Raw genomic sequence first — 27795 nt, forward strand, 5'->3', positions numbered from 1 at the left:
AGAACGTGCAAATTCCACACAGACAGTAACCCAAGCCAGGAATTGAACCTGGGTCCCTAGCAGTGCTAACCACTGGGCTACCATGCCGCCCTGCTTTGTGTGTCTCTCTGCAAGGTTCTCCGACACTCCCGCAGACAAGATAAATGAATTGATAAAGACTCCCTCATCGGAAACATGAATAAGAATATGAAAGAACTAATATTCAAATTTGAGCCTTTGAAATGGGAGTCAAATTTACCAAGTGCTGTAAGTACTGTCCTTGCTACTTCACTTTCTGATTTAAAACATGCTTCACTTATATTTTGTGACTTCATAATGGAAGCTGATATGATTTGCCTTGCTTATGTACTTGTGAACCCCACTGAGATTTATATGTACCATCTTCTTATGAGTGGATGTGTTACGATTGTCTCCATTGTTGCAATACTTCACATACACAACTTTAACTACTTACGGATGCACGTTCCAATAATATTACATAATGAAGCACACACTGGTCCTTAAGTTATGCCTTTTCTTTGAAATCACTTTGGGATGTGAAGTTAATCTGTCAAGAAGGTGAAAGATGGAGATTTTGGTTAAAAAAAGAAAACCACTATGCAACATTTAAATCAGACAAGCTTCACATTACATCCCTAACTTTGAACAGAATTCGGAGATAATGGAAAAAGCATATCCCAAGTGATTTGAGTGCTTCTTCAATGAGTCTGTGCTAAAACGTTTCTGTGCCACTGCATTCTGATTACTGTAATCATCCTGTGAGAATTGGAGTACTTTGTAACAAACTGATGATTTTTTTGCCTGAGTAAAATATCTGAGGATCAGTGATCAGATCAAACAGACTCAAAGTGAGTTAGTAAGCAGTGTTGATGGATTTATGAAACTGGTGGATATTAAGACACATTCTATTAATGATAGTTTCATCTCAACTTAGGTTCAATCTGGATTCCTTCCATTCCTTCAAAATACATGATATGAACTCTTGTTTTGTTTGACTTTGATTCTTACTCAACAAACGTATGAAAGAAAATCTCGAAAACCAGGAACCCAGTCCTTTTGAGTATTAGCCAGACCTATGTGTCAAATGAGTGTTGATGTTGGGTGGCAAGGTGGCACAGTGGTTAGCACTGCTGACTCACAGCGCCAGGGACCCGGGTTTAATTCCAGCTTTGGGTGACTGTGTGGTGTTTGCATATTCTCCCCGTGTTTGCATGGGTTTCCTCCGGGTGCTCCGGTTTCCTCCCACTGTCCAAAGATGTGCAGGTTAAGTGAATTGGCCATGCTAAATTGCCCTTTAGTGTCCCAAGATGTGTAGCTTGGGGGATTAGTGGGTTAATGCATGGAGTTAAGGACATAAGGTAGGGTGTTCTGTTGGGGGGGTGGGGGGTGGTGGTGCAGACTCAATGGGCTGAATGGCCTCTTCTGCACTGTAGAGATTCTATGATTCTAATCTGATTAAAGATGCCCCTTTCAGTATAATAAATAGTTAGTGCAGTATTGATATTCTGCCACAAGATGTCACTAACACTATTACTGACTCCAATTCAGCTCAAAATCATTTGCTCATCTGCTCCTGAATGGAAATCTAAGGGCCCGATTTTACCATTGCGGTGTGCCTGTTTTCGGGTGCGGAAACGTGGTAAAGTCGGGTGTGAGGCCATTAACGCGATCTGCGCCCGTGTCTGCACAGATTGCCACTTTACCGAAACCCGAGAATGGCGGCGATCCGCTTCGCGCCCAAAACAGGTGCAACGGCGATTTAAATGCATTTGCATGCATTTAAATTGAATTAATGAACTGCCCGCCCAACTTTATCAGCATTTCCCCCTTTACCACAGCTTTTGCCAATCCGGAACCGCGCTGTAATGGACCTGCTGAATAAAAGTCTGATTCGGGCGCTCCAGCTGCTGAAGAGCGAGTTCAGAGCTTCCAACGGCTCCCTGACTCAGATCAGTGGTGGGGGGAAGGAGGGAGGCAGGTCAGATCATTCTCTCGTTGGGGGGAGAGGTGAGTGAGGCCAGACCATTCTCTGGGGCGGGGGGGGGGTGAGGTCAGATCGTTGTCTGGGGGGGAGGAGGGAGGCGGGTAAGATGTATCTCTGGTGCAGGGGGGAGGCCCGATCGCTCACTGGTGGGGGGCGGCAGATTGATCTCTGGTGGGGGCGCGGGGGTCCACTGCCACTCTGCGGGTGATCCTTGCGGGGGGGGGGGGGAGAGGGGGGCAGGGGTGGTGATCGGTCTGGGTAGCGAGGGGGGTTGATAAGAGGGACAGTGATGTGTGTGGGTAGTGGGGGGGTGGATAAGGGGGACAGCGATGTCTGGGTAGTGGAGGGGGGTGGATAAGTGGGACAACGATGTGTGTGGGAGCCATCACTCCCGCTTTTCGCTCCCGGGCCGCTTTCTCCGCTTTCTGTGGCCTGGGAGCGATCTGACACGAGCGCGCTTTTTCAAATTTTTTTCTAACTGCACATGTGCAGGTCAGGGCTCCGATCATTTTGGCCGTGCTAAGCCCCGCCCACAGCACAAATGGGACCCGTGATTTTTTTTTCAGGCTGAGTGCATATGGGGGCGCCTAAAAGCAGATTTCTAAATCGGATCTGCATTACGCCCAGATTGAGCACTTAGAATGAAAATGGTAAAATCGGGCCCTAAATTTAACGATGAACTGATCCATTAGCCATTAACATAAAACCAGCAGCCAATTTGCCTATTTTTGTTTTGAATTACATTCTATTTAAAACCATGGACCAACTAATTGGGTTTTTGCTTTGAGTCAGACATTGTTTCATAAACAGGATTTTTGTTAACAAAGTGTGCTGGAAAATTGTTGCAGGAAGGAAGGATGACACTTCCACAAAGTACAAAGATTAAAATATAGTTGATGCATTTCCTAAATATCTATGTAGCACTATTAACATTCTGGAGGTAACAGTTTTTGACTGTTTGGCAAGGTGGGATAAACGGCAAAGAATGCATCTGATACGGGGGCGATCTCACCGTTACACCCCACCGGCCAATGGGCGGGGTGAACTGGCAAGATCGCATGAGATCTGACAAATCAGGTTCGCGCCCTATTTCTCATCTCACGCAATCTTACCGGCACCGACATCCAGTGAGCTCAGCTGGATTTCCAGAGCAAGGCTAAATAGATTATTTAAATACAATTAAAACTGTTTTTACATTGATTTAATGAGCCTGGGATGCTATCGTCCGGGCTCACTTGCCTCTGTAGCCTCGCTGGGAGAGGTTCTCTCCGGTGAGAATCACAGCTGGTCCCAGCAACGGGCACCAGTCGTGATGGCCTCACTGGTAGAACCAGAGGCCATTGAGACCCCTCTGAGGAGGTCAGGGGCAAGGGGGTTGCCCCAGCCTGGCACCCTGGCAGTGCCCACCAGGCACTCTAGCAGTGCCCACCAGGCACCTTGGCAGTGCCAAGGGGTGGGGCCTGAGGCGGTGGGACCTACTGGGGGTTCGGAGGAACCTGCAGCGACTTTGCTTTGGGATCGGTATGGGGAGGGAGGGGGATGATTGGGGCTGGCCATGGTGGGGGGGATTGGGCAGCCGATTGTCAGGGGGGTGGTGAGCGGCTGACTGTGGGAAGGGTGGAGAGAGGGGGTAATAGTCTGGGCGGGTGGGGTTGGTCACGACAGGCTGTGGGCCCCCACGGTAGCTGGGGGAGTTGCTATGTTTGTGAGGTGTGGTAAACCACTGTTAGCTTATTACCTGTATATGTGACATGCCTGGACACATCCCTGCCGGCCCTACCTGAGACTCCTCCCCCCCCCCGCCCCCCCGGCCCAGGTATAAAGGCGACAGCTCCCCACCCCCCTGCCTCAGTCTGGACCAGTTCATCGGCATGGGTGTGCTCCAAGTCTTTTGCTAATAAAAGCCTATTTGTTCTTGCATTCAAACTAGTCTTTGCTCGATTGATGGAGCATCATGAGGTTGGGTGCTTTGTGGAGGCCATGGAGGCTGGCTGAGAGTAGGAGAGGCTGATTGACAGGTCTCTGCTATAGAGGTCTGCACATGTGCAATGGCGCCCTCTGCTGCTCTCAGCCAGCGTTCAGGTGGCTTAAGCCCCTCCCTCTCCCCCTACGGGCAAGGAACCGTTTCTGATTTTTCCTGCACTCAGTGGATAAGATAGCAGCTTTGAACTCAGCCAAAAAACGGATCTGAAACTCTCCTGTTTTCCCGCCTGTCCTGGACTTAGATTTTTTTTGGTAAGATCGCCCCCTTGGGATCAGCATCAAATGCTCCTGATGAAGTACAGAATAGTAAGAGGTCTCACAACACCAGGTTAAAGTCCAACAGGTTTATTTGGTAGCACAAGCCACAAGCTTTCAGAGCACGGCCCCTTCATCAGGTGAGTGGGAGCTGTGTACAGGGCTGTTTGTGAACACAGCTCCGACTCACCTGATGAAGGAGCAGTGCTCCGAAAGCTTGTGGCTTGTGCTACCAAATAAAACCTGTTGGACTTTAACCTGGTGTTGTGAGATTTCTTACTGTGCTTACCCCAGTCCAACGCCGGCATCTCCACATCAGAAGTATAGGGGAGCCAGATGCATAGCATTACTCGGTTCTGAATTAGAATAAGTCACTCACAAACTGCAGTATATTTACTTTCTGTGCTCCTCATGAACATTTTCTATATTCAGTATGCAAAGATATCCCCGTCCCACTCACCACAGGAATCGTAGCAGACGGGACAGACTATGCAAAGGTTTGTTGGCCTCGGGTGCGAGATCTGGCCTTGGGGTGAGCACGGCCGGAAAATCCCAAAGTTTCAGTGTATGTTTCATGATTTTGGAGAGGGGGTATTGTGAGCAAATTGTTGTATTTATTCAAGATGAGAAATCCCTTTATTTTTCTGCCATTTTATCATCAAGTCATGTCCTTGCTGCAAACAGGAGATTAAATGGATGACCAGTCCCAAGCTTCTGCTACTGGCAACCTATTAGGAATCTCCCTCTCATTTACCTTCCTCAGTGTAGGGGGACAGAGCAGAGCCCAGAAACCTCCCCAGGAGAGGTAACGACAAGCAGCAAGCCTGAAAGTAGAGGGTGGAGCCTTAGCCTCAGACTGATACCTCATTATCACACACATTTCGATGTTCAAAAATGAACTCAGCGACCTTAAGAAAACTCAGACTGGAATTTTACTGGCATGCCCACCCGAGGCTTGTAAGATCGCACCTGAGGCCAACAGAAAATGCCGTTCTGCGAGCTTCACACGCCCCAATTTCGGGGCGGGCGTGCCAGTAAAATCAATTCGCATTGTGAACAATAGGGGCAAAACATGCACTACTTACTGGTCGTTACCATTGATTTTACTCGGTGGAAGAGTTTTGATTGTGGCACTAGGGACCTCTGCTTGCTTTCTTTTCGTGGTAGGCTCAATGCGCACATTGTCATTTACTGCACAGCGAGCAGCCCTGTCCTGTTTAGATGGTCCACTGCTTTTTTTCACACCGGATGTTACACAAACTAATGCAGTTTCACTAGTCCTTTGGTGAGGGGGTTCCTTTGCAGTACAGTTTGATGCCGTGCTCTGTTTGATACTTTTGCTAGTCACTAATGTTGCTGGCCCATTCGTTGATGGCTCCAGGGTTACTGGCCCATTTGTTGATGGCTCCAGGGTTGCCGGCTCATTTGTTGATGGGTCCAATGTTGCTGGCCCATTCGTTGTTGAAACGTTTGTGGCCAAATGTTGCTTCAGATTTCTAGACACCTGTGAACATGCCAGTCTGGAGTCACTCCGGGAGTAACTGAAAATGGTCGCCTGTGATTCCTGCTCTGAAGATAATTGTAACCTTTTCATATAGTTCACTATTGCCACAATGTTGATTGTTTGCTGTTAGAAACAGAAAAAGATTGAATGAGTCACAAGGTACAGAAATCAACACTGGATAAGATACTCCGAAGAAAGAACAGACCAGGCTGAAGAGAAAGTGCTCACCAGTACCACAATGATAACATATACACAATATGACTGAGAGAATTTCATTCATCTTTAATCTCACACTTATACTCAATTTACTGAGTATGTCCTGCAGTGGCACATTAATATCCAAACAAAGCTGCATCACTCCCACCAGAGTGAAGGAATAACATTAACGGTGATGGGAGTAGCTCTGAGGAAAACAAACTCTCTCACATATTAGAGTGATTGGAATAAACATCATCACTGGAAAAGTTAACCGCCTGATGAATGCTTTGTCACCGTGATGATTGATGCTATATTGATTACAACATTTAAACAGATACTGAATTGTACAGGGATGTAAAATAGTATGGGGAGAAAGAAGGAAGAAAGGAATGTGTGAAACCTGCTGCCAAAAGTGGTCGAAAATTTCAGTGTAGTAACTTCTTCCTGTGCTAGAATTTACACGTTTCTTAATTCCTCAGGAGAGTTGCCTTTCTGGTATCCCAGGTTAGCTGCCTCCTTTCAAATCATCTTCTTTAAATACAATGGTGGCAAAAGTTCATCCTTGTCATCCTGATTTTAAAGTACGGTTTCTTTAAGCATCTAAAATGACCATTTCCATTTCCAACTATTGCTTCACCAGTAAGATCCATTTTGATGTCAAAACTCAAGCTGTGCCTTTTCCACATCCTCCTTGTGCTACATTTAAATTGTAACTATGGTAAGTTAGGATTCTTTATCATCTGAATCACAAGATCCACTTGGACGGACAACCTGTTTATTATTTTGCACAGATTGCAAAATTACATAACAAAAAAATTTGAATATTTTCTGAATTGCATACACAGGTTGAAAGGATAGAGCAATGACGAAATGTGCACATAATGCACGCAATAACGCTGTGTAATGAAATTAGCAAAACCAATACAATGGCAGGTTTAACAACAGTTTTGAAATGTATTCCACAGGAACTCACCTTCCATTTATTTCTTGCATTGTTCTTGGCAAGCTGAATGTTGACAGAACGATAGCTCTCACGTAATGAAGAGGTGTTCTCTGCAATCCTGTCAAAAATCAAAGAGAAACAATTCAAACTGGTAGGTGAGGTCGCAAAGCATCAGATTACCATTACGAACAAGAATCAATTGATCCTCTTTTAAATCAACATTTCTCCCCCCGCAAACATTGTTGGCTTATTATTGGAGATAGTTTGGTGGTGCGATTTGCAGAATCATTTTAAGTTTTGCAATGTGGTTAGCATTGCTGCCTCACAGCGCCAGGGACCTGGGTTCGATTCCCGGTTTGGGTCACTGTGCAGAGTTTGCATGTTCTCCCTGTGTCTGCATGGGTTTCCTCCGAGTGCTGAAAGATGTGCTGGTTAGGTGCATTAGCCATGCTAAATTCTCTCTCAGTGTACACGAACAGGCGCTGGAGTGTGGTGACTAGTGGATTTTCACAGTAACTTCATTGCAGTGTTAATGTAAGTCTACTTGTTACACTAATAAATAAACTTTAAACAATGTTTACTTAACAATTTGACATCAGAGTTTCCACTAATTGTTGTCCACAGGTCCACTGCAAATACCTTTCCTTCCTTTAGTTTCACAGTTGTATTTATTTCTTTTTTGTGTAGCTGCACTATACTGTCCAGGTCTTTGATAAAACACTAACAAAACCTCATTGTGCGCGGTTAATACCATGCTCGAGATCTCTGCAACAAGGTTTTGTGTCAGAAATAAAGACGAACATCTGACGGTGTTGTCAGGAGGTGATACTGAAGGGAGGTCATGAGGTCCCGCTGCCTCCCTTCATGCATCCTCATTCTTTGCACAGCACATTTCACCTCTTGCAATTTCAGCCAATCTTTAAATTCTTAAAGCCTTCGCTCCTCTGTCTTGGGAACCCGCGACGGGGCTGGTGAGCCATTGAGGTCTCCTTTCACGTCAGGGGGACTGGAAGATCCCACTAGCATGAAGGGCTGGATAAGGATGGGTGGGGGTGGAGGGGGGTTGCGCATTGTATTTCATTAATGTATTCTAGCTTGATGCTGGAGCATGTCTAAGAAATACAAATCTTTTGTGGAGCTTCAGGAACTCCGCATAAAATGCAGCTGATGCAAACCGTGAAGTTCTAATTCGGACCAAAAACTGCTCCCCCACATTGAATTCTAATACATTCTATTTTTTAATACTCTCCATTATCATTTTTACATGAATGGGGATGAATGGATATGATTCACATACAGCATTACAGAAAGTCACGAAACCTGGTCTATTCAATGAAAGCCGATATTAATGCTCTACAATTATAATATGCGATATTAATTTTACATTATTCTCTTCTTTACAGTTATTTATCACAGAATCACAAAATACTACTGTGCAGAAGAGGCCCTTCGGCCCATCGAGTCTGTACTGATACAGAAAGGCCCTGACCTGCCCACCTAATCCCACTTGCCAACTCTTGGCCCGTAGCCTTGAATGTTTTGGCGTGCCAAGTACTCATCCAGGTACTTTTTAAAGGATGTGAGGCATCCCGCCTCCACCACCCTCCCAGGCAGCGCATTCCAGACCGTCACCACCCTCTGGGTAAAGTAGTTTTTCCTCCAATTCTCCCAAACCTCCCACCCCTCACTTTTAACTTGTGTCCCCTTGTAACTGACCCTTCAATTAAGGGGAACAGCGGCTGCCTATCCACCCTGTCCATGCCCCTCATAATCTTTTTAGCGAAATTAAAACAGTTCACACTCTTTTCAAAGCCATCATGTTTAAAATATTTTACCAGGGGTGTCGTAATGCCTGATCACAACTGAACCGCTTTCTTGGGTCCTTCTCCAGCAAGTGCCTGACAAACTCTTTTGCTGTTTGTGGAAATGAGGAAAGAGAAATGAAATACAATTGGTAATAAGACAGCATTATTGTATCCACTCACCAGCTCAATAACAGAGCTTATTGACAGTGTGTTGTTGCATTTCAGAAGGGCATGGATGCTTCAGAGAGGGGTGCAAAGAAGGTTTACCAGGTGTTGTTGCCTGGTCCAGAGGATTTTAGCTTTGTGGAGAGGTGGGATAAACTCGGATTGTTTTCACTGGAAAGATGGAGGTAGACTGGAGGTCTACAAAGTTATGAGAGGCACAGACAGGGTGGATAGTCAGAGACTTTTTCCCAGGTTGGAAAAGTCAACTACAAGAGGGCACAGGTTCAAGGTGAGAGGGAGAAAGTTTAGGAGAGACGTGTGAGGAAAGATTTTCACAGCGGGTGCCTGGAACATACTGCCAGTGGAGGTGGTGGAAGCAAGTTCAAAGCATATTGTGATAGACGCATGAATGGGAGGCAAACAGAGGGATAGAAACCTCTTATGGACAGTAAGTAGTGGGTCTAAATAAGGACTAGGAATCTGCGTAGGGTTGTTGGGCTGAAGGGCCTGTTCCTGTTCTGTATTGTTCATCATTCTTTGTTCTTTATTTCCATCCATTCCACCAATGTATTGGGAAAGCCAATTTTAGGAAAACTCAATTCTTGAAGAAAGATGGATCATTTTCTGGCACATTAACACACTTTGGAAATTTGATCATAAGCAGTTTGATTTTTATTACAACGAAGTGCCTCAGCAATGGGTATGGAAATAAATAGACAAAGAAATTAGTGCCTATTTTCCTCTGCTGGGGTGGGGCCTATTGGGGGCATGGCCGAGGAGGTGATTGGTGGGGTGGGGGGGTCCCGCTGCCTCTCTGCATAGGGATTGGTGGGGGTGGGAGAGAGGCCAGCAATCGGGACGGGCTGGGGATAGGGGTCTGTCGGGGAGGGGGTCCGGGATGCACTGGGGGGGGGTTGTGAGGGGCTGGAGATCGGGGCAGTCTGGGATGGGGAGGGGTCATGGTTGGTCCATGAATGGCCGAGGGGAGGGGCCACGATCGGGCCATGGGAGTGTTGGGAGGGCAGCACTGGGGGGGTACCGGGCTGACCAGCGATACAGCTGGGCAGCAAACGGGAGGCTGACAGTTCAGGGCCACTGTGCATGTCGCTAGTTTCAGCTTCCTAGGTGGGAATAGGCCCCACCCACTGATTTATAATGATCTTCACGCTGGTGGCCTCTGCAGTGCACAGAGTGTGGGAGATTCTAGTCTGAACTCCGATTGAAAAAGCCAGGGTGTATTACTCCAGTTTTCCCACGAATTTAACACTTAGAATTTTTCTGGGAGAATTTTGCCCTTCATCTTTACAGCCCCATTCAAAATCTCCTTCTCTAATGGGATAGAACATCACAGTCATTCAATGTATGAAGATATATACACCCTTTACTTGTATCGTTCACACACCGTGTTCAGATATATCATCCCAGAATGGAGAATCAAATTCATAGTCAGCCTTTGAAATTCGCTCAAACAGTTTAGTCTCTGTCTCTTCATAGAAAGGAGGGTAACCACATAACCTGTAAAAATAAAACAAAATTCTTTGTTTCAATCATCTGTGTTGTGACCATGGTGGACACAAAATATACTGTCAGTTTTTTATGTTTGGAAAGGAACTGTTCAATGTTTCAAAGTCCAGGAGAGAAATTATAACTGGACATCATGCAGGGAGGCATCCCCACCTGCAGGGGAGCAGATAGGACTGGATCAGTTTCACAATCAGCCCAATTTTAATCTCCAGTGATTTCAATCCTGATCCACTCACAGCAGCTTCCTGTCACACACGTTTGCTTAAAGTGGCTCCTCCTATCAACCCCCTCCCTCCCCACCCCCCCTAACCTGAGCCCAAGTTTAAGTATCAATTTTATATCCCCATTTTCTGAATTGGTATCTCAGTGTCACACTGCACCCAATTTACAACTCAATCTACATTGAAATGCGTTTAAATTAAAGGACCGGCAAACAAAAATTTCTCCCTAAAAGCAGCAAAGATTTCACACCAAGATGTTCAATATTAATCCAAATTGAAATCTCTGACATGAATGTGGTACGAATTTTGCAGAACTGTATGACTCTAACTGAAGGAAAGATTGAGGCTGGAACGAGAACAAACTTTTTGTGAAACCATTTGTTAAAAACATTATTTTCATGTTTAAAAAGACCTTGCGTGGCCTGCTGGGTCACCTTCACATTTTGTTACGATCAAGTGAGGAGGGGTCAAAATGGCTGTCCTTGTTTCCAACTCCTCAGTTGATTGCAGCAGGGGGTTTTTGTTTCAAAGAATATGTTTGCCAATTGAGTGAGTATTCAACTGCTTGCTTGCTATGGCCATAAAAGATACAAACAGACAGGTTTCCTTGAGTTCTTTGAAAAAAGAAAAGGATCATTTTTATTGTAATAAACCCAGCCCAATAAAATATGTTTTAAAGTGTTCCAACTTTCACACAACACACACATGCTCGCACATACATGCACATAAACAAATAAATAATTTTAAGTCCAGTAAAGTTAAAGGGATTATGGTTCTTGAAGGTTGGTGGGTTTGCTGCCTTCAGGTTGAACTTGGTTGTCCTTCTGGATTAGCACTGAGGCAGTTAATGATCCAGAGAGACAATTTATCTGTTTGCATGAAGGTCACAGCTGTGCAGTTGACTTCTTTTAAAAAATCTACGTCTCTCGCACATGGATAATCAAAATCAGAAGACTGGGTTCAAAACTTCTAAGTTGGGTGGAGTGAGAGAGAAAGAGAACACTCAGGATCTTAGGGGTGAATTTTACTGTCCCGCCCACCACAGGAATCGGAGCAGGCAAGGGACAGACCATAGAAAGGTCCATTGACCTCAAGCAGGATTTTCCGGTTTCGGGACGAGTGAGATCATAAAATCCGTCCTTGGTCTTTCAGTGTCTTAGTTGCTGTTATGATCTTTAGAGCAAACATGTGCTTAAGTACACAAAGTGTTGACTGATCCTCTCTCTCTCCCCTTCTGTCCCGTATCCCAGCTAGCAGATTTCAGTTGTAACTTGATTAGATCATGACTGGGAACTCCTTTCTCAACCAGGGCCCCATTGTCCAAGTGATTATACCTAATGGTTTGTCTCCACCCTCTTGAGTACCCTGATGATTACCTTATGCTTTGTTTATGGGATAGGAGATGGTCCCCATTTATATTATGTCAAGGCAATTGTTCCTGGTGCAGCTTTGCAGGCTGGCTGTCTTCATGTCAATGGTTTTGGAATGAAGAAAGTACAGAGATGCACATATGCAGTCATCTTTGACTGTGGTCCCAAGTCACTAGAATATGGCTTTCGTTTTCTTTATAAATCAATTAGGGTTTTTTTAATATTCATTCATGGGATGTGGGCATTGCTGGCTAGGTCAGCATTTATTGCCCAACCCTAATTGCTCCTGAAAAGGCAGTGGTGAGCTGAATTCTTGAGCCGCTGCAGTGCATGTTGTGTAGCTGCATCCACAGTGCTGTTAGGGAGGGAGTACTAGGATTTTGATCTAGCGACAGTGAAGGAACGGCAATATATTTCCAAGTAGTATGTGACTTGGAGGGGAGCTTGTAGGTGCTAGCATTCCTATGTATTAGCCGCCCTTGTCCTTCTAGATGGTAGCAGTCATGGGTTTGGAAGGTGCTGTCTGAGGTGTCTTGGTGAATTGCCACAGAGCATCTTGTAGATGGTACACACTGCTTCCATTGTAAGTTGGTGATGGAGAGAGTGAATGTGTATGGAGGGGATACCAATCAAGCGGACTACTTTGTCCTGGTTGAGCTTCTTGAGTGTTATTGGAGTTGCGCTCATCCAGACAAGTGGAGAGCATTCCATCACACTCCTGTCTTGGGCTTTATAGATGGTGGACAGGCTTTGGCCAGAACGAGAGGGGAGGAGACGATTAGCTGGTGAGATGAATTACTCATCACAGGATTCCGAGCCTCTGACGTGTTCTTGTCGCCAGTGAATTCAAAAATCACAGAGTTTTTTCGAAAATATGCACTGCACTAATTTTACATTATTTGTTATTTTGAGTTACATTTTGACATCCAAATAAACTATTTCTCATTGTTAGCATAGTTCATTTTGGCTTGTTTCTATTATTGGAACAGGATAAGCACCTGAAAGGAAAAGGGGTATGGGGGTAGGGTGGCGAGTGGATCTAACTGATCTTTCAGAGAACTAACACAGACACTGCAGGCCGAACAGTCTCCCTCTGAATTGTTAACTTTCTATGATGAAGGTTTTGAGTTACAGCTTTTGGAAACAGTGGTGCTTTTTGATAGATTTTGTGGGATTTTTTTTCATTTGATCGAAAATTTTAAGGCAATTTTTTAAACGGCATGCCACTGCTTTATTTTTGACAATGCATGATCTTGTTCACAGTCGATTGTGATCATCAATAACTGTGATCTCTCTGCAGATCAGTTACATATTATGAATGTCATTTGAAGAGCAGCTTTCAAATAAAACTCCAGATTATCAAGTAATGTCAAAGGATCACAACCACCATTCTAAGAATGATCACTGATATGTTGGCTGGATAGCCACTATATGATAGGATGGATTTTGAAACCTCACAGCAAATTTAGCACATAGTTATTGAGTCAATCATTTGGACTGTACATCAATCAGGGGTTGAGTTTGCCATAGAACCACCGAACCTCCACAGTGCAGGAGGTCATTCAACCCATCGATTCTGCACCAACTCACCTGAAAAGCATTAACTGTCCTCCTATCCAACCACCCCCTCCCCACCACCTCCCCCCCCCCACCCCCCATCACCACTACCTCCCTACCCTATTCTCATAACCCCAGACAGTTACCATGGCTAATCCAACTAATTTACTCGTATTTAGACACTAAGCTTAAAAAAGGTGTCAGACATAGAAGGCTTTAGTTTCAAGATTGCTACCAGTGGATTTTGTATTGACTTGGGCAGCAAGGTGGCACAGTGGTTAGCACTGCTGCCTCACAGTGCCAGGGACCCAGGTTCAATTCCGGCCTTGGGTCACTGTCTCCCCGTGTCTGCATGGGTTTCCTCCAGGTGCTCCAGTTTCTCCCCGCACTCCAAAGATGTGCGGGTTAGGTTGAATGGCCATGCTAAATGGACCCTAATGTCAGAGGGACTATCAGGGTAAATATGTGGGGTTATGGGAATAGAGCCTGTGTGGGATTGTGATCAGTGCAGACGTGATGGGCTGAATGGCCTCCTTCTGCACTGTAGGGATTCTATGAAGACTCTTAGTGGCTTCAAAGCCAGTTGTATGTGAGGTTTGTATTTTCAATGGTCAATTTCAAAGGCCAACTGATATGGTGGCCCATATCTGTTCTGTGAACAATGTTTTTGCTAAGGATATCAGGTCAAAACTCTACACATATATTAAGATACTCACAGAATGTATGCAATTACTCCAATGGACCAGCAGTCAACTGCTTTGTCATATGGTTTTTGGTAAAGAACTTCAGGGGCTTCGAAGAGATAAAATGTATTAGTTCCTTTGAAGAGTTGCTTAAACTGAAACAAACAGAATAGATTTCTTATCAATATAAGTAAGTAAGCAGTTAACCATAGTCCACAAAGGGTCATAGGCATCTGTCTCCATTAGAGAGAGAGAGACATTTGGTTATATAACTTGAGGGGCTTTATCTTGTTTAAGACTAAAACTTGTCTGCAAGTTAAATTAATCATGACTTTAGGTAGGTCCTATTTTATAGTCTGCCCTATTTTAACACAATGTGAGCAGAGGAAGGCAATGTGATTTTGTGCAGCTCTGAGTCACCAGTGTGCTTGCTGTTGGATTATAATTGTTGTTTACCATTCCCCAATCTTCCTCTCTACGGTGCTTAGTTGGATCCCCTACCACTCATACATAATTGCTATAAATATCAGGTCACACTAACATGAGTTCAGCTAATCAGAGAACAGGATCACAGTGTAGGCAGTTTGACGACATGGGAAAGGGACATAGTTCACCTTCGTCTTCTTGAGTTCTCTGTCCAAAGGCAGGTCCTTGGAGGTTATTTGCCAGACCACAGCAAAGCGCCATGATGTTTTACTATGGGCTGGGCAAGGAGGTAGACCCCAAGTCTACCTCAGCTGGAACAGAGATCGTATACCGTGGTATTATCTTTAAGCTGATCCACATACTAGCCGTCCAGCCAACAGGGCTAACTGGCCCTTCACGTGACTCATAAGACTGAATGAACATTGCCGTGGCCATCCATCTGTGTCATGTAAACATTTGTCTACATTACAATGACTACACTTCAAAGCAACTAATTGACTCTAAAGCCCCTTAAAATGTTCTCATGAGGAAATATTGCTTTAATGGAATCTTTTTTCTTTCCAAAGATAGCTCAATTCTTGAGAAAAAAAAATTGATATGAGAAGAAAGCGTTAGATTTTCTACATTTAATAAAGATTGGTGAGTGATGATGTCACCTCAGAGTCAGAGATGTAACATTCTTATTTCATTAGTTATCACGATATTCACAGCTACTGAGGTTTTACCATCTATAATTCAATTGACAGAACAGCTGCACCTACCCACATAGCCAGGTGTACCACATGCTGTAGACATCACACCCATGTCCAGAATCTTAGAAAGGCCAAAGTCGCTGATCATAATCTTGGAGTTTTCATCAGAGCTGTAGTACAGTAGATTTTCAGGCTGTGAAAGAAATTGTAACATTATTAATAGTATAATAACCTCTCCTGCTTTAGTATCATTGGTGAGGCCACATTTTGAACACCATAATATTTATTTGAATACTTTGAAAAATAAATAGTTGCATTTGGAGAAAGTTCCAAAAAGAATAAGGAATATCCCGTGTTTTAAGATATGAGGATTATATCCTTGTTTCACTGTGGGGAATTCACATTGAAAGATGAGATGATCAACATTATTTTATGGATTTGTTTTCTATATGATTTCAGTGCTTAGCAAGATAAAGGATGTTACTGCTGAAGAATGAATCAAAAACTCTCTGCCAAGTGTAGGAGATTTAGATGTACAATAACGTTCACTCTATTTTGCCCTACCTCAGGAACTAACCTCAGGGAAAAGCATGCCCCACCTTTCTGGCATTACTCCCATTTCCCACACCAGCAACATCTAGCTGATATTGTCAACATGGGAATCATGATTCAGGGATAATGGTGGAAGCTGTAATGACTTCAACAAGACCCATGAGGTTGGGCTCTTGGGGTATGAGCTCTCTGATTGAGGTCATAATTGCCAGCCAGTGGGCGACCAAGGTAGTCGTCCGACCTGACTGTCTGCCTCTCTACCGCAGCTATATTCGCGGCCGGGTATCCCTGGAGAAGGAGCATGCCATGTCCGAGGATACAGTTAACGCCTTCCATGCCCGCTGGGCACCACAGGGACCAGGATGCATTATTGACCCCTTTAATCACATTTTGATTTGATGCTTTAAGTTTCCTTTCTACTTTGTCCTCTGTTTTGGTAAGCTGCTTTTGGGAGCTGCCCATTTTAATTTGATTTAGTTTATTTGGTTGGCCGAAAAGATTGGTTATAATTGCCAGCCCAATCAGGGAGTCTGGCCTGTATGTAAATATGGGAGTGTCAGGTCCATTTGAATTTCACCTGAAGCACTCTAGGAGTGGAATAGAGTTTGCAAATAAAGGGAATCTGGTGAAGGAACACCTGCCTCTGAGCAGTTATTTCAGAAGCCAATTAAATGGGCGTTTCTGTCCCAAACAGAGGTCAGCGGCTCAGCAGCGCCACCACTAATGCAGGCCATTGAAGCTACATCAGCAGGTGATGGCTCCTCAGTGGCCAGGCATCTTTGATAAAAGATAAGTAGAGCTCGGGAAGGACCCTGATGTCTGGATGGGGGGAGAAGGTGGAAACACAATGCCAACAGCATCATTCCAGCGAGGGTGGCCATTGCCTATCTGGAGGCTCTTCCACAGGCCATAGATTTCCCACAGAGGCGGGTCCTCCACAGGACCTGCTCGGAGGCTGCCAGGTTTCACTGGGCCCACCTGCCATGATGTGGAGAGTGGCATGTGGCCACTTGGGTGACTTAATTAGCTGCCCAGCAGGTGGCCGATCTGCCAACTTTCTCATGTCAATGGCAGCGGTGAGAATATCAGGCACTACCCCTCTCCCACCCTCCCACCAATGTCAAACTGTGCCACTTTTCCAGCCTTCCTCTCTCCAAGGCCATCACCAAGGGGCTGGGAAAACTTCAGCCATTAATTCTGATCCTCTCTCTCGCAGATGCTACCGGATTCACTGAATATATCTAGCATTTTCTGTTATTATTTCAAATTTACGTTTTTATTTATGTAGTTTGCTTTGATATTCAGGATATTAAGATCTACCTCAGATAAAACCAATACAGATCTTTAAAGTAAAGTTTATTTATTAGTCACGAGTAAGGCTTACATTAACACTGCAATGAAGTTACTGTGAAATTCCCCTGGTCGCCACACTCCGGCACCTGTTCGGGTCAATGCACCTAACCAGCAAGTCTTTCAGACTGTGGAAGGAAACCGGAGCACCCGAGGAAAACCCACGTGGTTTTTGCCTTTGTACAAGGTCTGTGCTATAGAGTCACTGGGCAGACTGCGCAAGTGCTGGGAAACCAGGATCACGCCCAATTTCTCAGCTCTCACAATCTTACAAGTGCTGGACTTCCAATTTTTATTTTATTTTTATTTTTCAATAAATTTTCAATTGTCCGGGCTCATTTGCCTTTATGACCTCGCTGGGAGAGATTCTCTCCGGAGAGGAAAACACCTGCTCCCCATGAATGGGGAACAGCGCTGCTGCCCTCACCGGTAGAACCGGAGGCAATTGAGGCCCCCTAGGGCCCATGGGGGTGGGGCCTGGAGGGACGGGAGTTATGGGGGCGGGGTTGATGGGGCAGGGCTTTTGGGGCAGGGCTGATGGGGTGGCCCAATCAGGGACAGGAAGGGGGGAACTGCTGCCATTCTGCAGGTCTGATCGATATGGGGGGGGAGGATGGCCCACTGCCACATTGTATCGTGATCGTTGGGGGGGGCACGATGGGCGGTGGGGGCTGCATGTTGGGCAGTGTGTGGCTCACAATTGGCCGTGGGCCCCCGCGATTGCAGGGAGTTTGTTCAGGTTCCTGCAGCAGCAGGGGCTTGACAGTTCTCTCTTTTTGTCAGACCTCTGCTGCTGATAATGTGCATGCGTACATCAGAGGTCTACACATGTGCAATAGCTCTCTCTGCAGGCTTGCTGGTGAATTAAGCCCAGCCCACTGCCTGCAGCAGCTAAAAATGGTCTAGACCATTTTCCATGCACTATGTGCACAAGATTGGGTGTGAAAACCCACCCAAAAAATGGATCTGCAACTCTCCCATATTCACACTAGCTTAGAATCATTCTTGTAAAATTCCACATAGAGTCATAGAGATATACAGCACGGAAACAGGCCCTTTGGACCAACTCATCCAGGCCAACACGATTTCCTAAACTGAACTAGTCCCATTTGCCTGAGTTTGGCCCATATCTCTCTGGGCTATGAATGAATAAATATTGCAGCAATTAGGTGAACAAAGTTATTCTGGTCGCAAAATCATATCAATACCTTCAAGTCTCGATGCACAATTCCATTGTCGTGAAGATACTTCACAGCATCGAGTATCTGTCGAATCAGAATCCTGGCATCTTTCTCTGAGTAAACTCCACGTTCTAGAATTCTGTCAAAAAGTTCTCCTCCCGACACACTGGAAATAAATATGAATGTGCATGTTTTAAATATAACAGCCAGTCTGAAACAGAACGCAATGGAATGCACGCTCACAATGAGTGTGTTTGCAATTAACAATATGTAAAACAATTGTTTTATTCCTTGGCAGAACATGTCACGGAATCCTCTGACCAGGTTAATCCTTTCAGGTTGCAGCAGGTACATTCCTGCAGGAATCACAGATGTCACAAAAGGTGCAGTGATGATAATGCTGAAATGTTGCATCACTCATAAGATTCTCCCACAGTCAACAACATTGTGTTGGCAAAACATCCTTAACTGTGACCTTCCTTCCCCATGATTGTGAATCTCAATCAGCAACTCTCTAGTCCGATTGTTACTATTTCAATGAAGCTTAGAGTGATAAGTCCTGTGAGATCTATCTGCTTGTGAACTCTGGTATTAGAACAATTTCACAATGCCACAAAGACAAGTGCCAGTCACTTATAAGTGGGATTCTCCTGATTTCCAAATACAACTTCAGCAGAAATGCCAGAGAATCCACACAATGAACATTTACGTAGTTTCTCTGCAGCTTCTGTAATTTCCCACCAAAGTTACGAAGAGAAACTGGAGATCTCTTTGGAAATTCTACACAGATACACCTACACCAGTGAATCCACTATTTTCATTGCTTTTTATAACAATCTTGCAGATACAAGGGAAAAGATAGCCTTGCATTGTGCCTTTTGCAATCTCAGAAACTCCCAAAACACTTCACAGCCAAATCACGAAGTCATCGTGATTTTGTAATAGAAATGACAGCCAAATTGTGCACAGCAAGCTCCCATTAACACAAATGTGATAATAATCAGTTAATCCACTTTTAGGGATGGTGGATTTCAAATGAGCACCTCACTTGAAATACCACACCTAACAGTGCAGTATTTACACTAGAGTGTCAGCATAAATATTGTGCTGGAGTAAGACTTGAAACAAAACATTTAGGCTAGAAGTCAAGGGGGGCATCCACTGAGCCATGTGTTCAAGACCAGATCAGAAACTCCAAGGTACTTTGTGAAGTTAGCCCAGACCCTAACATTTATATTTGATTTTGGCATTAGGGTGAGCATAAGGTGTTTCACTCCAGCTATGATTCAAGTGACCCATTTGGAAGCTTTTATCAAAATAAACTTTATTTAAGGACGCAGTTAGAATATAACAAAAAGAATTAACATAACTTTTACCAATTAAAATACTTAAACATGACAAAATATAATTCTTATCAGCTGGCTATCTCTCTTGTTCCAATTTCGCAGTGTCCCCCACAGACATAAATCCCATCTTTAGAACCAATTTGCACAGAAACTAAAGATGCTTACATAGGTATTAGATTTCCAGCCTTTTGACACTTTTGGAGAGTGATCCAGACAGATCTCTGATTTATAATTCACATGCAGAAACTTCCAGAGAAGTTCCACTCCCAACTCCCCCCCCCACCCCGCCCCAATGTAGAACCTTAGAGAAATAGGCCTATTTCTTAGCAGATTCCAGTTGTGACTTCAGACAGAGCAAGAGATACCGAGAAAGCAATCTCTCTCTAAAAATCTCAAAACCAGACTGCCTTGAGTTCTCTATGAAAATCTATTTTTAGCCTGTCACGTGATCTTACCTGTCAATCAACCTGATTAAGCCCCACTCTGCAATATCCCAGGGGAAAACACAAAACAACTGAACCCTTCATAAATTCAGATCAAAACAAACACTGCATCAATTAAGATCAATTATTCTGCTGCTAAAACAATGCAGTGCTGCTGGATCCAGACAAAATGGCTCGGATGAAATGGAAAAGGCTAGTAAACACATTCAGCCCAGTAGCATGACTAAAATATCTTTCTTAAAAGCACAGTATTGTTACACATGGCTGGTACACTCTCAAAGCCCAACTGTCAAAAGCCTGAATAAATGATAGGTTTTACTGTTGGTATCACTGGTGTATTGGTCAATTTCTGTCAGGCTGCCTACTGCATTTCAAACATAGAGAATTTCATCCATTAACTTCCACAGCACCAACTTCAAAATGGCACCACAATGAGTGACAAATATTACTTTGCCAGGTAATGCAGATAGGGATAATTTTACAACACTGTGCTGCTGGAGGGTATCTTGCCTCTCAGGAATGCATAATGGCATTTGTTTACATGCAATGCAAGATTTAAATCAGAAAATCAAGCATTGCTCATGCTCAAACTTTTGACATGCTCCTCCAGAAAGTCAGGATCTCCAGTGGCAGCATGAAATGAAATGCTATCCCTGTTCCTTCCAATAGACCATACAGCTAATCCTCTGGGGATAAACTCCAGAAAGATCCTACCAGTTCCTTCAGTTGTGGTCCTTACGCATGCCTGGGTTTCACCACTCCACCATGGTATCACACTTCCAGCTGTCCAGCCCCAAGGTGTGGAATTCCATCCCTGCGGCATGGACAGGTTGGGCCGAAGGGCCTGTTTCCATGATGTTGACCTCTATGACTCTACGACTCTACCCTCTCTGCCTCCTCTCTACCTCTCTCTCTCCTATTTAAAACGTTCTTCACTTGCCTCTTTGACCAAGCTTTTGGTCATCCATCCTAATATCTCAAGTAGCTAGGTGTCAAATTTGTTAAAGGTGTTACCTTGGAATGTTTTGCCAGGTTAAAGGCACAATAAAAATTCAAATTACTGTGGTTGTTGCCAAAGCAAAACACAGTGCTCCCATTTGCATCCGTGCCATTCATCACTGACACAATGGCCAGAATTTTACCGCCCTGCCCACCACATGAATCGGAGCGGGCGTGGGATGGACAATGGAAGATCTGATGACCTCGGGGAGGATTTTACGGTTTCGGAACGAGCAAGGCTGTAAAATCCCACCCATAGTAATTCATGAAACGATGTGAAGTATAAATCATAGAAAGAAGTTCATATGATGTAAAGCGGGTTCAAATGCCTACTTACAATTGCATGACTAGGTAGAAGTGAGTGGGACTTTCATAGATGTCCTCTAGGGCTACGATGTTCTCATGTTTGACCCTGAAACCCAAAACATAGAGTAAAACCATTGCAATCGTCCTGCGATTGCTCCAATGCACTTGTTTAAGTGACGCAGGTTAGAAATGGATTGCCAGCGATACGTAAGTGAAATAAACGTAATCTTACTCACTTTCTCAGAACCGCAATTTCAGTTTCTAATGCATTGTTGTTGTTTTTATGAACACACTTCAAAGCTACCATCTTGTCAGTTGCCCTCTCTTTTGCCAAATACACTTCTGAAAAGGCTCCTCTGCAGGAATGAAAGAAACATTTCATATTGCATGTGTAGATAACAGAATAGTTCATCAGATTTATTATGCGGAAGAATGTGATTCACATTCTTTGTACCACTGGGAAGCTTGAACTGATGTCTACACTGTTCAGCCAAGAATAAGTATGATTTGAAAATTCATTTGTTGATTTGCTAGAGCTATAAGACTATGAAATAATGTTTGTCTTCACTGTGTGGACGGTCATATGTGGGAATATTGTCATATGTTAGAGACTCCCACTCCATTTTTCGTTCATTGATATCACAGGGATAAAATCAGGAAGATTCTATGATAGATGAATGATCTGCAATGTCAGATTTCTGGCCATGTGGCGAACGTGGAAATGTATCCCCGTTTGTCCATGTTTAATGCAACCCTTCAGAGTCCTCATTTGGTTTTTGAAGAAATTGGCTTAATGGTGTGTACATGAGTGGCTATTAATATTATTAGTAGATTTGTTTAAAAGTAAATACAGCTATATTTACTGCCACACAAATGTTATAATTTATACAGGCAGTACAGACTACACCATTGAAATGAGGATTTTTTTTATTAGTGTAAGGGCGGCATAGTGACACAATGGTTAGCACTCACAGTGCCAGGGACCCCGGTTCAATTCCAGCCTCGGGTGGCTGTCTGCAGATGTTACACATTCTCCCCGTATCTGCGTGGGTTTCCTCTGGATGCTCTGGTTTCCTCTCACAGTCCAAAGATGTGCAGGTTGGGTTGATTGGCTGTGCTAAATTGTCCCTTAGTGTCAGAGGGATTAGCAGGATAAATACATGGGGTTATGGGGATAGGGCCTGCATAGGGTTGTTGTTAATGCAGGTTCCATGGGCTGAATGGCTTCCTTCTGCATTGTAAGGATTCTATGATTTTTTTAATGGGATGTGAGCATCACTGCAAAGCCAGCATTTGTTGTCCACTCTAATTGCCCTTGAACTGACTGGGTTTCTGGGCCATTTGCTGTGGATTTGTGGTCTAATATAGGCAAGACCAGGTAAGAATGGCAGATTTCCTTCCCTAAAAGGGATTAGTGAACCAGATGGATTTTACAATGATCAACAATGGTTCCATGGTCATCATTGCCAAGACTAGTTTTTAATTCCAGATCTATTCATTGAATCTAAATTCCAACAGCTGCCATGATGGGTTTGAACCAGTGTACCCAGAGCATTTGCCTGGGCATCTAGTTAACAAGTCCACTGACATTATCACTATACCACCATCTTCTGCCCCCCTCCCCACCACCCCCATGTCTACAAACAGTTGAATGTACAAAGGCCGTGGGTCATAGAATCCATAGAATCCCTACAGTACAGAAGTAGGTCATTCAGCCCATTGGGTCTTACCGACCATAATCCCACATTGGCCCTGTTCCCGTAACCCCACATATTTACCCTGCTAATCCCCCAATGCTAGGGTCAATTTTGCATGGCCAATCAACCTAATCTGCACATCTTTGCACTGTGGGAGGAAACCGGAGCACCCGGAGGAAACCCACGCAGACACGGGGAAAACGTGCAAACTCCACGCAGACAGTGACCCGAGGCCGGAATTGAACCTGGGTCCCTGGCTCTGTGAGGCAGCAGTGCTAACCACTGTGCCACCGTGCCACCGGGTCCTAGAAATATCCTGGCTGCAGCACTGAAGACCAAGGCTGGCACAACAACGAGGTAGTCGCGTAGAAGGGCAACATTTGGAAGATGGCAAGAAACTGAACAAACTATTCATTAAACAACATAAGTACCAAGCTTCAGCAATGGGAAAGATCTACGTCTACCGAAATATGTCCACATATACTGGCATACATAATAGATTTCCATGTATTTATAACAGCGATGGGCAACCTTGGCTAGTGAATGGGCTACATGTGTGGCATTCCTTCATTTCAGTGGGCCACAAGTTCAATATCTGGCTTGTTCACTAACTATGACCCCATGAATAAGATTCAATACCTGCCAAACATTTCATAATGAGTGCAGAAAATACTTAATCATTTAAAAATTAATAGAGCTATCATCAACTTTAAATGGTGGCTTTCGTAGTCAATGTTGTGTGCAATCAGCACACATCTCATTTCATTTGCCCTTGCTTGATCACTTCAGTCATACCGGTAGGAAAAAAAAATACACAGACAGAAATCAGTGGAACGTGGCAAGCCTACTTGTGGGCAATGGTCAACAAAATGTCCCGTGGGCCACACTCAGAATCCAGATGGGCAGCATGTCGCCTGGTTGCCCACTACTGATTTACATGAAGATTTATGCCCCAGAACTAGCCACCCCTCAAGCCAAACTATTCCAGTTTAGCTGCAACACAGACATCCTCTTGACAAAGCAGAAAATTGTCCTGGGATGTTCTGTCCAGAAAATGGACAAATCCAATTTGGCCAATAAACACCCCAATGTGTCATTAATTAGAAAAAAATGTCATTAATTTTGGGAAGAAGTCAATTTGAGTACAAAACTGGATTGCTTGATTTGTATTTATCTGTAGGTCCTGATCTGATATGTGTACCACTGCTCCAATATAGTGCATGTCTTTCAAGGATGCATATCTCCAGTATAACATGTGACACATGAATGACATTCATACCAGCATGCATTGTATATTATCCAAAAACAGCTTAGCTGTTACGTACTTCTTCTGCTTGTGTTTTCATGTGATCATAAACACAAATATATAGAAAATTCAAAACAGTGATGAAAAAAACAAGCATTTGAGAAAGGCCTGATCTTGAGTACTTACTACGTCTCAACAACAGCAAAAAGGAAAATCAACTATCAGAGAAAAATTGAATCTCAAAGGAGGAATAAAGAATTTTTAATATTTAGGTTTAAGTAGAATTTCTCACACAAATATTATACAGTCCTCACATGACCTGGCGACCCAGAGCACTACTTATCATACCCTCTACAGAGCTACCTAAATCAACAGTCAACAACTCCCAAACTACACATTTACATGACAGTTCAATGTGTTTGTTGTAAGATGTTTGATCCCTTTGATTTTTATTTTATGAATTATTGTTCGTCCGCAAAACTGATAATAAGGCAAAAGTCTGAAGGAGTCCTTGTGACACAGGGATTAAATGAAAACATCTGACAGTCAGACACAGCAGATTCAAGTTCAAGGGCGAAGGTAAAGTTTCTGTGCCTCTGGAAGTGGTAATATGCTTGCAATCTAATTAAGAGCTTCGGATTAATTCAAGAACAACATTTGAACAGTTTGCAGCAGTCCGTCGAAGCTTCAGATTAGGTTGCCTTCTTCTAATTACTCCTGGCCGATACAGTTTAGAAAAAATATAAATACCCAAATTCCTTTAAAATTCTAATGAGTTTTTGTTTGCCAGTCAGGGATAATGTCAGTTGCCTGTTAATTCCCGATTAATGGTGACATTAAAGAGGAGGATAAATGGCAACTGACATCTTTAATACAGGTTTATCAGGAAATAATCTGCAGTCAATTTTCATAAATCCCCTGCTCTCTACACTGATTAGAGTTACTTTGAAGACGTTCTATTATTGAGATAGCACCCTGAAAAGGTTAGATTTCTTTAAATTTGATGTGCCAGGAAGAGAAGACTGGAGACAGGGATTTTGCAATGATCTTCCCTCACTTTCTCAATATTGGGGCGATGCCACACAGATAGAGTAGATTTTAGAGGATTGATTATAGCTGACATATTGCAAGGCTGAGCAGGGCTGACCCATCGAGCAGGACATGTTCCTGACATGTGACCATTCACACCAGGTAGCAATGTGTTTATTGTTAATGGACAGACATCTGTACAGATCAAATCCAAAAAATTATAAACTGATTGATTCATCATTTGAAGGTGAACTGTATTGAAAAGTGTCATTTTTGTGTTCAAAAGCAATAAGAATTAATTTGGCATTTGAAGGAGCAGTGTATCTTTTACGGGATGGGTTAACAGTGGAATACCATTATATTGCCTACATTACAACAGATTATCATTTAAACAAGATAGCTCTGCACTCCAATTTATATTCAATAGCGTCCACGATTAGGGCAATCCAGTTGAGAATATCTGCCTCCGGCAATCTGACTATGTTTTTAAGTGCTTGTAGGTACAAGGAAAAGTACAAAAAACTGAGACTAAATGATAGGAAAGGATTGCTAAGTTGCTATATTTTGTCATCTATGTTATGGGTGGCACAGTGGCACAGTGGGTAGCACTGCTGACCCATGGCGCCAGGGACCCAGGTTCGATTCCAGCCTTGAGTGATTGTGTGGAGTTTGCACATTCTCACTGCACACTGGCCATGCTAAATTGCCTTAACGTCCCAAGATGTGTTGGTTAGCAGGGTAAATACGTGGGGTTACAGTATAGGGCTTGGGTGGGATGCTCTGTCAGAGAGTCGGTGCAGACTTGATGGGCCACATGGCTTCCTTCTGCCACTATAGGGATTCTATGATATACGTCTCAGAGACATAACCAACAAAGAGACTATTGACAAACTGAATGTGGTCAAGATGGGGACATACAGGAGGACAGCTGATCTTTCTCTACACCATAGCTATGACTGTAACACTACATTCTGCACCCTCTCCTTTCCTTCCCTATGAAGGGTATGCTTTGTCTGTATAGCGCGCAAGAAACAATACTTTTCACTGTATAGTAATACATGTGACAATAATAAATAAAATAAAATCAAAGAATGTTCCACAAATCCTACACAGAAAGACGAATGAGGAAGTGCTGGAAATGGCTGGAGAAATGAGGAAATTAGTGCATTATATCAAAGGGCAGAAGATACAACATTTTGGTCTTTTTAGAGATAATTATTGGAAGGAAATTGATTTATGAAAAACAAAGGAGAAGGATGCAAGGGGAAAATGGGAATAATGGACTGACGATAGTTGACCTCTGTGGAATGTGTGCGGGCAGCACAAGAGAGGCAAGAGGTGGGAGATTCAGGGCAGCCAACCTTCTGGGAAGAAGGTGATGCCAATAAACAACCACAGAAGGTACAAGGATACAGATAAAGACTGTCACTGCACCTGAGCTGTACCCACCACACAGGCACTGGCGCATCTGGACTGAGGCTGGTAGAATCCTAAATAAAACGCAGCATGCTCCAAGCACTTAGAGAGGGTCTGCAGAGAGAGAAATCCAGTTAAACCTTTCAGCTACTGACTCTGCCTCCGAGTTTTACTGAAAGCTCATCAGCCTGGAACGTTTGTTCCTCTTGACCTGCTGCGTTACCGTTTTAAATTCAGATTGGTTTGCTACCCCGGGACATTTTTCAAGATGCATCTACTTACGATCCCAGTATATGTATTAACTGGAAACTGTCCGCGATGTTGGTGGTTTGTTTCTTCCAGCAAATATATTCCTCCTTCCGGCCCATAGTTACTGCAAATCCTCAAACTGGACAAAGGCGAGCGAAATAAAGTGAAAAAGATACACATTAACATCAGAATCACCGGCAATAATAATGACACAAAACAGTGATCTGAATGAACGGCTGATTCTCAATATTTAACATAACAAAACTTGTCAAAACCTTTATTTTTCTAAACTCTATAGAGCAATAAAAGCCAATTCGCCCGGGAAGGGGGTGTTATTGCTAGCTCCTGCCTCATCTCCAAAAGATACCACAGTAAAATGATCATCAAAGCACCAGCATAAATAAATACTTACACCAACTGGACTGCAGTCAGTGCGCACAGAGCGAGGGAGCAGTGGGAGTGAAAGGTGAGAGGCTTCTTACACTGATGTGTCTGCTGTGATCCCCCCGCCCCGAATCCAGCTCCTCCTGCATCCTTTCCGAGTATTAGTTCCAAACAGATTACTAATAAATCCGAATATGAAACCATGGTCATGCAAGCGAGGAGGCTGGCCCATTGCACTGAGGCTGTGTTGATGTGGTGATGGTGGTTCGCCCAGGCTGGGGTAGAGT

At 43.8% G+C, this 27795-nt stretch overlaps 1 protein-coding gene across 1 annotated transcript; it reads right to left on the bottom strand.

The window, feature by feature from the left end:
* Positions 1-474: 474 nt before the first annotated feature.
* Positions 475-27243, bottom strand: LOC144479260 (calcium/calmodulin-dependent protein kinase type 1D-like). Its single transcript, XM_078197931.1, has 12 exons — positions 27158-27243; positions 21724-21843; positions 21519-21593; positions 18421-18559; positions 15380-15503; positions 14226-14301; positions 10240-10352; positions 8703-8781; positions 6898-6985; positions 5691-5849; positions 5308-5597; positions 475-547 (listed from the first exon to the last, which is right to left on the bottom strand). The coding sequence occupies exons 1-12, from the start codon at positions 27241-27243 to the stop codon at positions 475-477; spliced, it is 1422 nt and encodes a 473-aa protein (XP_078054057.1).
* Positions 27244-27795: the final 552 nt, after the last annotated feature.

This window comes from Mustelus asterias, chromosome 25 (assembly GCF_964213995.1).
Source record: "Mustelus asterias chromosome 25, sMusAst1.hap1.1, whole genome shotgun sequence".
Taxonomy (NCBI): domain Eukaryota; kingdom Metazoa; phylum Chordata; class Chondrichthyes; order Carcharhiniformes; family Triakidae; genus Mustelus; species Mustelus asterias.